At 39.5% G+C, this 15529-nt stretch overlaps 2 protein-coding genes across 3 annotated transcripts in view; both read right to left on the reverse strand.

Annotated features, from left to right (window-relative positions):
* LOC117815899 (testis-expressed protein 2-like) overlaps nt 1-8972 on the reverse strand; it is a 37495-nt gene extending 28523 nt beyond the window's left edge. Inside the window, exons 1-2 of one of the 2 annotated variants that reach the window (XM_034687914.1) lie at nt 8751-8972; nt 8159-8250 (exon numbers count right to left, since the gene is read on the reverse strand). The gene's annotated coding sequence lies outside the window, so the exon portion shown is untranslated. The remainder of the gene's footprint in view (nt 1-8158; nt 8251-8750) is intronic. The other variant, XM_034687915.1, reaches the window with a different exon arrangement.
* A 1337-nt stretch (nt 8973-10309) lies between these two features.
* On the reverse strand, nt 10310-11215 carry LOC117815536 (myeloid-associated differentiation marker homolog). The gene has a single exon (XM_034687299.1). It carries the CDS (start codon nt 11213-11215, stop codon nt 10310-10312), a length of 906 nt encoding a protein of 301 aa, XP_034543190.1.
* Nucleotides 11216-15529: the final 4314 nt, after the last annotated feature.

Raw genomic sequence — 15529 nt, forward strand, 5'->3', positions numbered from 1 at the left:
AACAATATAAGATAAACTATAATATATGTATTATCTTTTTTCTAAAAGTAAAGTCAAATTTGGTTTTTAAGACGCACTTTGAATACCCTTCCATTATCTAAATGTGGGCTGCACTGGCATTCATTGTGTACTGCAAGTGGACATTTCATTGGACAAGGCATGCTGGGATACACAGCAGTGTAGATTAGGCTCGCAGTGCCAATTTTTAGCAGCTTTTCTCCCCCACAAGGTCAAAACCATTCATATGAAGAAACAGTCATATAGTAATACTCTATATGAATAGAACTCTTCAAAATCTGCATTACAAATGAACCATTACTATTAAAATATATTAAAAATAAAAATAAAAACAGGACCCTGTGTAAGACACTGCTGATCTAATAAAATCAGTAAAGGCTCTCCAATAAAAGATAGTTTTAATAAATGCTTTTAAGAGATTGCAAAATCAGCCACCCTAACTTCATTGGGGGAAATCACTCCAAAGCTGTCTGGCCTGGACCGAAAACGCCTTGTCCCACCTTGTTTTCAGCCAAATTTGTGGGACAGATAGCAGATCCCTGCCTGCACTACTATTCAATAAATAAATAAATAAATCTTGTGGAGCGCTGGTTTGTTTGAACTGACTCCTCAATTCGATACAAGTGTCGAGTGAAGGTGGGTGGGGCAGCTCAAGTGAATTGGTCACAGGCAGTGTCTGTACCTCACAGCTATCAACCAGCTCAACCACATCATGGGTGCTGCATGCCCCTCTCCACTCTCTCTACTCCCCACATTTCCTGTCTCTCTTCAGCTGTCTTATTAATAAAAAGGCCAAAAAATAACTTCTGTAATTAAAAAAGGTTACAAGCTGCACAGAAACTGCTCTTTGTGGAGTTGGCTGAATGCAATGGAAATCATCTTGCAGGAAGACAGTTTAAGCCTTTTTTCCAACAGGCTGTGTGATTTATACAGGTGCAACTTATATCCAAGATGATCCAATCATCACATTCAAAGCTAGGTTAAGCCACTTTGCAGAGACCGGTGAAAGTAAGGTGGATTTTCTAAAATTTTGAGTTGAAACAGAAAAGAAGTGTAAAAGTCTCCTGCAATCAAACAATGAACACTGCCTCACTTATAGTGCAGGAGGAGTCAACAAAAGAGGGAAGAGGATAGGTAAATAAGTCACCCAGTCATTTCAGTGTAGCAAACTAAAAATATTGGGTAGACTTTTACAAATCTGCAGTAGCAAGAGACACCGTTTTTTCTGCCAGAGCTTAAGATTTATTAAGTGCCATCTGGATGTGAATACAGTTTCAACAACCCAAGCTGATACATCAATTTTTGGTTACTTGCTTGAATAGTTGGCACTTAGCTGTGAGTTAAATGACTAATCCTTGCAGCTCTCTAAAAAATATTCCACCCTCATAGAAGTGAAATGCAAACTTTGAATTGGATTTGAAATCCATCCATGAGAGTTGTATAAGATAACTGTATAAGATACTTTCCACAGATACATGGAATCAAACACATTAAGTTGTGATTCTGGAACTTGTTAAATTGTCTTTGAGCTTGAGGCTAATATTTCAGCATATCACTGACAAAGCAGTCACAGCAGATTTGAAAGTGATGATGCTTGTTCTAAAATTGGCCATCAGGATACATGAGTTGCTCAATTATTGCCTGCACGGCTCAGCTGTTGTGGATGAAAACATTGAGAACACACTGGCTCGTGGAAATCATGTGACAGAGTGACCACCGAGGCTAGGAAGTGAAAAAGAACCACTGAGAGGAGAACACAGAGGGCAAAATACTTTAACAGCAGACTTTCATAACACTGGGACTCTGGCTTTACACTACACCAGCTACTCAAACCCTGAACTGTAATAACTGCTTCTACTTACAAACAAGAGAAAGAGGCCTTGTTGGGTTGGATGTAGTTCACACTTGAAAGGTTCAGCTTGAACCCCTTATAGTTCACTCACCCAGACCTTGTTCGTGTTAAATAATGCACTGCTCACTTAACTGCTTAACCTTGTCAACAGGCTATCATCATTTATGAATGAACTCCTTGGCTGCTGCAGGGACAAACCTGTGACATAAATCAGGCTCAGTGATCTGGCTCTCTGCTCTGGTTACAGCTAAGGACTCAGTCAGCTGTGAAAATGACTCCGAAGGGAGACAACACTTTCAAAATAAAAGAAAATCATGATCATGGTTCATTTTCACAGCACATAGAGTAGATTCCAAAGGAAAAATAAAGGTTTGTCTTTTTTTTTTTTTTGTTTTTTTTTTTTTTAATGGTGGTGCTTGACTCCGGCGGCAAAAGCTACTACTACTACTATCGTCTCATCACTATCATCTCTCTCTCTCTCTCTCTCTCTCTCTCTCTCTCTCTCTCTCTCTCTCTCTCTCTCTCTCTCTCTCTCTCTCTCTCTCTCTCTCTCTCTCTCTCTCTCTCTCTCTCTCTCTCCTCTCTCTCTCTCTCTCTCTCTCTCTCTCTCTCTCTCTCTCTCTCTCTCTCTCTCTCTCTCTCTCTCTCTCTCTCTCTCTCTCTCTCTCTCTCTCTCTCTCTCTCTCTCTCTCTCTCTCTCTCTCTCTCATTCTCCTCTATCCCTCTTTCCAACCTCATCTCATTCGAGGCAGAAGGCTGTCTAACAGGAGTCTGGTTCTGCTCGAGGTTTCTGCCTGTTAAAAGGAAGTTTTTCCTCGCTGCTGTAACAAGCTAAATACTGCTAGGTGCAATGCTCATGGTGGATTAAGATGAGATAAGATCGAGTCCTGTCAGTAAGAGGGGACTGGTTCTTATCCTGTCTTGATGTTAGGTCTCTGTTAATAATTCAACATAAAGTACGGTCTAGACCTGCTATGTTTGTAAAAGCGGAAAAGATATTTTTTTGTGATTTAGCGCTATGCAAACAAATATTGATTGATTGATGGTTGGAGTTTAGATTCTTTAAAAACAAAGTTACTCAAATGCTATTTTTACCACCAGCTTCACTTTGATTACTGTGTCATACATTTTAAGTAGCTAATCATATGAAAAGTTTTTAAAAAAAAGCAGTCGTCCAAGACAAGATCACTGCTGGAGGTCAGCTGTAAAATCATGCTTGCACAAACAGAAGTAAGAGTGAAACTCCACCTCCTAGCCTGTACAGGGATATGGGACTGGTACAGTAAGCCAAGCCAAGCCAGTGTGTTTCAAGAGATTTGGGACAGTTATGTGCCCAGCTGGCCAGGACTGAACCAACTTCCTGCTTCTTCCTGCTTTGTCTCCACAAAGCCTCTTCTGTTTCCAAAATCAGATCCCAGTTCAAGACAAATAACGACAGCTGATTTGTTAACGCCCTAAAATTAAGAACGGAAAACAGACAATGACACATCATCATGTGTGTTTTTCCTGAGGGAACCTTTTGGTTGAGTTGGATTTGGGCTTCTGAAGACCTTTCACAAATGTATATTGCTGCTGTTTGTGTTTAAATGTCATGTTTCTTGTCACTCGGAATACAGTACAACAGCAGCAGACTTTGAGACACTCAATAGATGTCAAACACTGCGATGAAAACACAGTGCACTGGTATGCACCTGGGCACACCCCCTAAGTCCGACTGAGCAGCAAAACACACTGCAGAATCACTAAACAGGAGCGTAACCAAGCTGTCTAAAAATATGAAGGCCAAAGCGGAAGTGCTAAAAACTGCAGTTCATCGAGGATCCGCTTGAGGCTGGCTCCTGAAGTACCGGAAACCACAAAATGAGTGTAGTCTGGATAGCTCATCTCTCAATCGGATCACACTGGCTCATACTCTATAGTAATCAATTTCAGGACTGTCTGCAGCAAGTTCGGCAGAGCCTCACTGAGCAGGAAGTGGGCCGTGCTTGAATTGGTTGACAATATAAAGTATGACTTAGATTTTTTAATAGTTACCGCCCCAAAAAACGCAGCCTTCTAGGTGCCTTTAGAGTCGGAGCAATAAAAATGAGTGCACATCCCCCCCTCTTAAAGCAGTGTCTGTCTCATGAATCCTACATCCAAGAGGCTCTGTCCCTGACCAACAATAAACAGAAAAGACACTTAACTTTGAGAACGGAATGCTGTAATCCCACATTTATTGTTATGAGTGTTGAACAAAGTGAAAAGAATTGGGGTAAGTATTTCTCAGCCTAACTGTTAAGACAAAAGACGGCATTGTTAAGGAGAGGGAGAGCGGCCCATGGGAGACTGGTCTGTGTTTTGTCTGTAGATCATGATGAATGACTGACTGCTGTACATTCAAAGAGGTGTCTTTAATCTTGTACAAAGACAGCAGCATTATTCCTCAGGGTTCAAATTAACAGAAAATTATTTCACTGAAGCTAAGACATCTTCATCGTTTTATTTCCCCAGCATTCCTCCCTTCATACTAATGCATCCCGTCAATGCACTGTGGCTTTGTGGATAACAACTCAGCTTCAAGTGAGAAACTGTGAAGAATATTTATAGACAGACTATTTTTATACATCTTCCCACCTCCCACCTCGCCTCGGTCTCTTTCCTCTGATAACAAGTGATTATTATGACGGTAGTGAGATGAATGGTTCTGTCAGTGCACAATGCAGACAGCACCTGAAGGAGGGCTAGTAAGTGTCGACTGCTGGCAGGTTGACACATTCTCTCTATCAGTGGTTGGATGGGTGAGGGAGCTGCACCTGTTTATAACCCCAGTAATGCTGGCACCTGCACGAGTGAGGAGATACTGTAGCTGTATAACAAAAAGCCTTCTGAACTCTGAATGACAATGATGATTTCCCTTACACAATGACATCTGATCATCTAAACAAATATTTAGATTTCAGGTTGTTAACAAGTTTAAAAACTGTATACTGTGACACTGCCTGGATCATACTGACAGAAACACAATGGTCTGTCATCTGTGTAGAATTCACACAAGATCACACGTCTAATAAAACTCTGGACATTGCTCCCATAAAAGATTGAGTTTTCCCTACAAGCACACACTCATGTGACAACAGCCTTACTCCCTCTGCATTGTTGCCACGATTTTTAACTATGTTGGGCTGGGCAAGCTGGTTTGTGAACAAAGGCTGTCCAGCCTTGACATCACTTAATAAAAATGAAGGAGAATTATTTGTGACAGGACAATTCTGCATACTTGATGAGCTGGAAACTTTTCTTAGGGAGCGTCACATTATAGTTGGATAAACAGTAAGAGGGTAACCCTGAAGCAAGGCACTAACAGCCCTCTTCTTAATTGAATCAAAATGCTGTGTTGTTAGAAGAAGAGGCTTGGTTTGTGTTGATTTAATCCAAATAATCCTAGAATAAGTAGGCTGAAAACTGTGACACATTTGAAAACCAAAAGCCAGATAGGTTCAGTATATGACAGCAGGCAAAAAAAAAACATGCTTAAAAACAGATCACAGTGGAAATAAATTGTACAGAACGGGGGCACTTTCCACAATTATCATATCAATTCTACATCAGCTATCTTAAAAAGGGCTTTATCAATTTAAATATATATTTCATTATTATACCCCAAGATCACTCTAATAAAAAAACCAAGAAGATATCAGATTTTCAAATATAGGTCAGACCTGATGAGAATTTGGAAAGCCATAAAATGAGTCAAAGCTAAGAGCAGGTGCACAATCAAAAGGGGGCGAAGGCTAATTCCCACCCAGAGAACGATAAGCAGCACATGTTCCTCATCTCAATGTGAAAGTTTAATAAGAAGCACTTAATTCATGGAAAAATAACACCAGTGAAAGGTCGCAGCTCCTGCGGCTCAAACCCTAAACCTCTTTTCTTCTCTCGAAGGCCTTTAAATCCTGTTTTTGTTTTCCCTTTCACAAACAGGCTGACACCTTCTGCTCTTACTCCTCCATTCCAACATGAAATCATATAGCTCATTAAGTCCAACAGCGCTGTTTGTACTCTGTGATGGATGACGGGTGAAGGGTAAACTGAGGTTAGTTTGTCCTTTGATTTTCAACAAGTCCCATGGTGTTGCTCAAAACTATTTATTCCAACAACAAGCAGAAGTATATTTGCAGCCAAAGATAGTTGCAGCTCAAGCTTTCCGGTTACAGGAATCTATATTCATTAAAACCAAATATACAAGATAACATGAAGTGGCTGAAGTGCTTCATTTGGGAGCTTCATCATGGAGCTCATGTCATTTTTCTATGGATCAAATGCACTGGTGCACTTTTACTTTTGTGTTGATTGTAAACTATACATAAAATGATATACGTCATCGCATGTTGTTAAGTGAATTCTTTTCTAGGCCCGCACTGTTAGTGACATACTTGTAGTTTTCTTGAGCTGTTTTTTTTTCTTAGAATTTAATGATTTATTTAACCCTTGTCTCAGTCTGAACTTAAATAACTCTATAGACATAAATCCCTCCTCTTATAACGTCAGGGAAATGTATTATCATATAGGCTGTTTGTAATCCAGACACATTATGAGTCTTCAGAGAAAAAAGTGACCCTTTTAATTGAATACACATTGCAATATATTTGAAAACTACAAAAAATAAGTTCAGTATTTTGAATGTATAAGGGCATGGATGGTTTGTTTAAGTGAATAGAGAAAATATAATATTACAAAAATAACAAACCATTGCTATTTTTTTTTTTTTCCAAAGTGCTCCAAAGTTATTTATTAAAGGAGATCCAGCTTTCTTTTTAAGCAAAACTAAATCTGTATAATTCTGAGTGGATCAATGTAGTTTTATAAAAATGTTCAGAAAGATGGTATTTCAGAATTACAGCACTGCTGAATGTCAACGTTTCAGTTGAGTGTGTCCCTTCAATTAAAACACAGAAAAGTAAAAGCTATACTACCTTTAAGGTTCTCTTCCCTGATTATTTAAAGCAAGGCTTCAGGGAGGCTTTATGTATTACTTGAAAAAAAAGTAATGAAGGTAGCAGGATTGATAACATTTACAGCAAGATCTAGAAACGTGTTTTACGCACATCGGAAAGTCAGAGTCACCATGTACCTACAGTGTTTTGGACCCAACAACACAAAAACTGTTCTTCAAGACAAGAAGCAAGACTTCAAAACATATTATGAGCCTCGACAAAGAGATATGACTGCAACATAATTTAAAATTAAATACTGCACGAGCTCAAGGATTAGAACCACCATAGTTCAGCAGCATATCTGATACCTGCAAAAATATGATAAATAACAAGACCAGGGACAGAGAGGGACTTTTAGAAACCCAGTAGAACCAAACATTAGGCTCTTCTGTGTAGGACTAGTGTTTAGTGGGAAGGAGAGTAGGAAGCATCCACCTGATTGTGTTAGCCAATAAATCATTCTTATATAACTTTGGCTAGATGAGGAGATATCAAGGCCTATTTAGAGCGCTCTGGCAACTATTAAACCCTGTCAGCTGTAACGTTACTGGCACGTGTTGAATTAAACTTGGGAGACACTTAACTCTAATTCACCAAGTGTCTTTAATGTTTTTCTGTTCAGCAAGCACTTCATGCTCTAAATGATAACAGAGACTAAATACATTAAAGAGATCACTGTAAGTCGTTCTATTGAAGTAGGTCATTGTGTTTCCAAACCTAGCAAAGCAAGTTATTTTACATTTCGAACATACCTTGAGGTCAATGTGTGCAAAGAAACCAGTAAAACACCTTTCTGTTATTGACTTTAACCATCCACACTTCAGGGATTTTACCTGAAGTGTAACTGTAGGCCCCAGAGAAGGAAAGTCTTGAAGTTGTCAACAGTTTGAATGCAAAATAAATCTCTAGCTTAAGGGCCTTCAGTCTTCGGTCTGCCTTGCTACAAAAACATGGAGGAAAGTCAGTAATCTAGTGGTCAGAGCTTATACGGCTAATACAATTTCAAATCTTTCATGCACGACCAGCATTACTGTGACTGTAGGTGATTCATAAAGAAATGCTGTGTACGTATATTAATCTGTGCTTTTCGCAGACTTCACCTCCCTTCAGGACAATCACTTGTTATGTATTTGATAATTTTATCAAGTTTTCTTTTAATCTGATGTAAACCATCTTTATATATTTCAACTCTTCTCATCATCCTCAAAGCCAACAATCTTCATCTCTCCCTTCTCTCCCTGCCTATCAAGACTTTGCCCTTACCGAGGAGATGGATCAATAATGAGTTCAAATTTACTGGCAAAGTGCTTACCTTGTATCCTCAGTGCCATTCAATCCAGCCTGGGACTTGCATCGGTCTGCTGGAGTGTCAAGTTTCACATTTCCACGATGCTCAGGGGGCTTCTGAGGAGCACATTATAAACAGTAGGGATGCTAAATTATTGCATATAAAAAAGACATGTCATCAATTCTTGGAGAACAAGTTACACTTAGTCATCAAAGGGACCTCAACATATGCTATATGACACATTTCCTGTGGTAAATGACATGATTTATCCAGAGGGAGTTTTAGCCTCACTGCTAATAGCCATGCTAAGTGGTCTCAATCAAAACCAGTCTTGTCAAACTTTGAAAGCAATGACCACGCAACGACCAGTGCAACCTATGAGTGCAACCAGCCTGTCTTGTGATGCAGGTAAGATTACAAGTCAGCAACAACGTTAATTGAAGGACTTTCTAACCCTCTCTAAGCCTCAATGTGAATCAAATTGGTACTACATAGAAGGTATGATAGATTAAAAACATTGGCAAAATGTTCACTTTGTGTTAAAGTCCAGTTGGTCGAGCTCGTCTCCCCAAACTCGGGATATGTTTCAAAAAGAGACGAGTCAACGATATCTTACCGTGTCAGGGGGACGTCATGTTTGTTTTGTCTGAACAAAACCGAAAGAGACAAGGCGATTTCCTCAACACGGTAACGTACAGTAAGGTTAGTATTATCAGTTCCACGTACCAAGTTATATCAACGACTCGTTTTCTCGCTCAGCCTGTTGACAACTGGGTAACTGGACTCAGTTCCTTAAAGAGAAAACGCATCAGCCTACTGAGGCAAGAGCAATCGAGCCAGAGCGACTTGATAACTTGTTTGCTGTTTGGAAGAGGATTGATGATCGATTTTTCGACGGATCTTCTGTGAACCCTTGGATCAGATGAGGCAGATGTGAGAAAGCAAACATTATAAAATGTAAATAAGTTATTACATTGTGTCAACGTCCTTTCCAGTGTATCAATGACTGGTTTAAATTAAAGTACATGAAAGTAATTTAAGATTATTAATAACTCATAGATATTAGGCATTTCAAGACCCCTTGCTTTAAGGATTATTTTGTGTAGATTTGTTTCTGAAGCCAAACACAGCATGTATTTGTCCGAGTGTGTAAAGTAATTATTTTAAGTTAATGACCTCTGGGTAAGCCACCTAATGCGTGCACCTTTCCTTCCTGTTAAACATTTATTCTTATTAATTGTTTAAATTAAATAACGTGATTCAAGGTTATACACCTTCAAAATAACATATTGTTGAGACTAATATATTTCTGCTGCAGGAAGACATTCAATAAAGGCTACTCTTCAAGTCATTTCCTGTGATTTTACAAGTACACATGCTAATATAGTGTTGCCCCCTAGTGTTATTGTTTAGAAACTGTTCTCATTCAAATCAATATAGCACTGCAGGCCTATTTCAAGGACATTACATTTACAAACTGGCACTTACTCAGCTGTGACTGCTGTTTGGCTTCCACTACATGTACCACATTGTTATGTCAATGGAGGAAGTTGTGTATTTATGAGTCAGTGCACCTGCCACAGAACCCTGATTTAGTGGTATTACAGCTCGTATGTCAAAATGAACAGCACCATAAATGTCCCACAACTTTTTTTTTTACAGTCAGTTGAACTAATCCCATGTTGTAGAGCGCAACAACAAAAAAAATACATTTTCATCATTATATTATGTTTCATACTTGTTTTGCTGTTGGTTTAATTTGTAAACAACATGTAGTATTTGTCATTCAGGTTAGCAGTACATACTTCTCGAGAGGGAATTTGATTAGATATCAAAAGTTTATGGTTAAAACATCCTTTTGTGGGTTGCCAGTTTAGCTCAGCATTCAACTGCACCAATGTGTCATGTTCAGACGCCACAGTCCTTGAGCTGGTGTCCCGAAGTTCAACTTATAGCTATATGTCATTCCCCACTCTTTCCCCTGTTTCCTGCTCCATTGTTCCATCCTCTCAATACAGGCATAGTAAAGCCTGTAATGTAATCCAAATAAAAGAATAACAACAACATTCAATCAGTTTGACTTTTACACATGCCCAAAAGACATAACAATATTATCTCCAGACTTTTTCATGGCTTAACATTATGAACTTAGATGCATTAAGTCCAAGAAATAGTTCATGCATAACTCCTGTCACACAACAGTTTAATGGAAAAGGCAAGGTCCACTGAATAAGCTAACAGTGTGATACTAGCAATCACCGTTTCCATGATAACCAGCCCAGCACTTTCATTTGGCATTTGTTGTCTGAGGTCTCTCAGCTGTAGTATCTTGGTAAAACAAATCACTGTGGCCACCATGTAGAGTAAAACTCCAATCAGACTGAAGCCAGCCAAAAGTCTGTCGAATGGAAGAAGACATCGTCCAGCAAAGTCCCCTAATATCACCACCAGTGTGACTAGAGACACGAGGACGCAGACACCGTATGACACGCCGGTGACCCATACCTGCCAAATGTGTACTCCACTAGGCAGTCCACGGACCACCTCTACAATGAGGGGTATCATCAGACAGCCTCCCCACAGCTGAATTGTCTTAAGGATACCAGGCATGCTGCCCATGTAGCCTCTTTGTTCATGGGCTTGGGTGCGAAGAACATAGGACTCAGAGATGTACGCCAGACAGGTGAGGCAGGAGGCCACGGCAGCCACCACAGGGCGTGGTGATACCATTTGGTGATCCATGATGATCCAAGAGTAAAGCACAGTGGCGGTGAAACACATCAATTCTCCCAAAACTGCCACAGTCATCGTTAGGTTCTTCCAGGATACGGGGATGAGGCTGTGAAACTGGATGACACTGAGAATGTGGATGAGAAGTGAAAGGATAAAGAAGAAGCACCAGGTAAACATGCAGAAGATCCTGAATGTGTCGAAGTGGAGGTTAGTTGAATTTTTATTTAACTCAGGATCCTCCAGAGAGGCCACGAGACTGAATGTGGTGCAGCCGGATAAGATCTCCAAAGTCCGCACCAAAAACAGAGGACTGGCGAAGTCTCTGGCTTCTAGCACAATCACAGGCATTGTCCCAGTGTTGGATCAGATAATCCAGTATCCAAGTGAGAAGAGATCCTTATGAGCGTCAAAGATTATCTGTGTTCCTCTTCCTTTTGTTTATTTCTTCTTAAAAATCCTTCAACTTAAAAACTTTCCCAATCAGCTATCCTTCTCAAAATAATCACCAAATGTTGAACTCAGATGATCAGTCCGTTAAAGTCACTTTGAGTATAAAACACCTGCTTCCTCTGTTCAGTTCAGCAGTGCTTCATCCTGTTCACACACTGAATAAAACTTCAAAATAGTATCTCTTATATTTTGCAGCACTGTTGCTGTCAAAAGAGGCCTCGCCTACTTCCTTTTTGAGGCTTCAGCGGTGCTTTCAGTCTCACTAAGGTAGTAGGTAGGTGTAAATGACCACATAAAAAACATAAGCAAACAAAACTCTCTCTCACCCACCTGTGATTCTCATGAAATGTTGTTCCCTTTTTCTGATGTAACAGCACACCAAAGTGGGAACAGCTTCACCTGACTTTTAGAGACATTACTTTTCCTGCTTTCCTAACCTCTAAGGGCACAGGTGGTATGAATAGTCATGATGTTTGAAACTGTCCTTAGAGTGTTTGTATTTGTATTATAACTGGGTTTGTTATTAAATGCTGTAGACAATATGAGTGAAGTGCTGCTCAGAGGATCCACTTTGCCCTCAGGAGAGAAGAAGCTGGTATTGTGAAAAGCATCTTGTCTCTCTTTTCTTTTGACAACACTTGGAAAGTTACTTGAATAGGAATCAGTGTTTGGATGTCTCTGGGGTGCCAGTAGCAAGCTGAGAATCTTTGTTTGCATGAATGTATGCATGCGTGGAGAAGTCTTTGTTTCTAATACGTGGGCGTACATGCATGCAACTGAACTGTAACAAAGTTTTCTATGGATGATAAATGTAAGTGTGTATGCATGTTTTCACTAGCAGGAAAGTTGCTGGTGTGTACCATATATGTTTGTATACTATATTTGCATGAACATAAAGAACCTTGAGATCTGAAGATGCCAACCAATCACTTTGCCTCTGTGCACTAGCACACCTATTTTCTCTGTTATAAATAGGCAGTGGATACATCAATTCCCTCATGTCACACAGCTTCATCTCAGAAACTTCTGTTTTGACAGCAGGGAGGAGACACACTTGACAACGACAGACCAGAGCTGATAAACAAAAGGAGCCTGCCTCTACAGGAGAAGGGTTGTAAAATGACTAATTGGTTAATTCACGGTGCCAGTTGTGTAATTTATCGTAAACAACAAAGGAAGCAAGTTTTTTTTTTTAATCCGTCGGACAAACATGTGCCAAACAATGCTGTGGGAACAGATTCTTATATGAATGATCATGCAATGTAGCAAACATGCTTTATAGCCATGCATTTGTCTCATAATTACACTTTCAAAGATTATTTCAAGTGTTAATGACAGAGTAATTATTGTACAGCAATATCAAATGTTTCTTCTACATCATGAAGTTTATTAATGCAGAAAAAATAGCTGAACATGCCACATATCTAGTCGTTTTGCATGAAACTAGTGCCCCTCTGTGGTACCACAAGAAATCACAGCTTTTCAGGGGTCCAATATATTTCATTAGTTATGAGTTTCCTGCAGTACTGGATGAGCAGCGGAGGGAGAACATCTTCATTTACTGCCTGCCACCAGGGGCGCCGCATGGGGGAGAAGGGTGAGGATGATTATGACTGACAATGGCACTACAACAGATCTAGTATGTGGGGTAATAAAAGTAAAAAGGCCTGATGCAATATCTTTTCATGACAACAGCTAACATATTAAGAATGACAACAGTGCATGTGCTTCAATACTTGTGCCTCTACTCTACTTTGTAGTTGCACCTCTTACTTTCCTCTTACATCTGTTCGGTGAGATCACAGCTCAAGAAGTTTTGGTTAACACCATCACCTCTGTGTTTGTTGCTGTGTGGGTGCAGATAGGAAACACTGAATGTGCGACGATGTGCGTGCTTGAGGTGGTAGGCAGGACAGGGTTTGACCTCTTCACATGTCAATGATGCTGTCAACTTTTCTTCTCACAGATGAAGAGAAGGCAAATGTTTGAATTAACTACATGCACTGCATAATCTGTATAATCTGCAGAATACAGTGTAGAATACAACCAAGCAACCAGTTTGGACAAAAAACTGGTTGCCCCCCCCCCAGCATCCCAGAAGCCTCCTCCACTGTTGCCTTATGGAATCAAATTATAGCTCTTAATCTTAATTTAGAGCTGTACTATTTACAAATCATAACATTTGCTAGAAATCCAGATTTTTCATTTGCGTTAAAGGGCTTGACCTCGACACGGAGTTTTAAAGTTATAACTTCTTGGTTAATGTTTTGAGTAATTTTCATTATTATTTATTGTCTAAAAAGGAAGTGTCTTCTAATCACTTTTCAATTGCATGGTTAATCCAAAATGTTTTAGGTATGCTTATGAGGAATTACCAAAATACAGTTTGCGATAATTTTCAAGCACCTCATATTGATAGCTTGACAACAATAAACCTGTTTCCATATAACACTAAGAACAATGATTATCCATATCCAGCTATTATGTCTCTTGGAGATCATACATCAGGATGTATTCTGTATCTCAAATGCCCAATGCCACTGTGTTGTAGGAACAGTGAAGGAAAGGAACCAGCTAAGACACCAGCAGTTCTTCACATTAACTTAATAACTGATCTGTTTATATAAGTATCTAAGTGGTCTGTGAAACTTTTTCAAACTAAAGTTCTGTTTTTGACAGATCCACATCAGCCCAGCACTTCCTCTTTGGTTTATCGATAACAAGAGAATTACAGAGAAATGAGTCATGTGAACCAGGCAGCCCGAAGACAATGTGCGACAGTTTGGTTAATGTGGTATGGGAGCACAGCACACACACCACTGCTGTACTGGAGTGTTTTTACACAGTAATTGAGAAAAAAAAGTGTACAAATTTAGCATCCCATTTTTAAAATGTATTTATTCATTTTTTGAAAGGTTTTGTTATTGCACATATTCTTCAGTACAAATCGAACATTAAGAGACTACTTAATGTCGTCAGATGGGATGCATCTGCAAACCTGCAACTCTCGGAGAGCACAGTTCTACTGTGTGACACAGGAAGCTAGCATGCTTCTCTTCAGATGACTGTCACTGTTCTTTTATTCAAAAAAACTTAATCCACAGCTATAGTTCTTTATGCATTATAGACCTATATGATAAATATTGATCATGCCCCTAAAAAATGTCAATGAAAAATTGAATAAATTCTGCACTTATCTGGTGCCTTTCTATGATACTAATTATTCAAAGTGCTTTCCATTTCAGTCACACCAATTAAACATTTGTTCATACACTGATGGGGCCATGCAAGGTGCAAGCATACCCATCAGGATCTACCTCATGCCATTCAATGCACATACTCTCCAAAAGAAAAAGAAAAACAGCCCGTGAGTGCACTGTAAAACCTCATTAGTAAGTTCAATTCAAATTTGAAGAAACCAGTTGAGAAAGTCTTGCAAAAAGAAAAAGAAAAAAAAGCTTCACCTTGATGCTACACATTGAGAGCTTCCTATTTTTTCACGAGTTGATTCCTCAATGTAGTTTTGTTTGCACAATTTCATCCTTTATGTTTTATCAGTACAAAAAGGGGCCTAAAATCGCTTTGGGGTTTCTGATTGGCGTGTTAATTACAATACCACTGAAAGAAGGAAACAGGAAAATACAGGAAGCCGCGGTTTAGTAACAGACATGTGAAGCAGTTCATAATACTCCGATACAGGATTGTACAAGTCTGAAAAATAGTCATTGGATCAACTTTTTTTGGGGCCTTTTATTTGTTGAAAGAACAATAAGATAAACAGGATAAATATTGTAATTTACATGGCTTATGTTCTTGCATGCAATGCCTTGAGGAAGGATGTCTTTCTTGCATGCACAGCAGGGTTCCTCTACCCTTTGATGTGACTGCTACCAGCCCACACAACTAATTTACCCATCCATCCCTACACATGTTGGTCTGCTTATCCACCTCTTTGCCTTTTAGTGTAATTCAGCCCTAAAGTGCTGCCACAGCCTCGGATTTGTCTGCATCTTATGACCTTCACCTGTTGTCTGCCTGTCCCAGTTTTGACATGTTTGTTCTTGCTGTCTGACTTCAAGTAAACAAACATGTATTTTGCCTGAAGACTGAGTAAACTTTGAATCTCTAATCATTAAACCTAACTGCCTTGTTTCCCACCCTGTCTATTTAGTTCTCACAGTCTACAGGTTCCTCACAGTGACACAAAGCCCA

This window comes from Notolabrus celidotus, chromosome 7 (genome assembly GCF_009762535.1).
Source record: "Notolabrus celidotus isolate fNotCel1 chromosome 7, fNotCel1.pri, whole genome shotgun sequence".
Classification (NCBI taxonomy): Eukaryota; Metazoa; Chordata; class Actinopteri; order Labriformes; family Labridae; genus Notolabrus; species Notolabrus celidotus.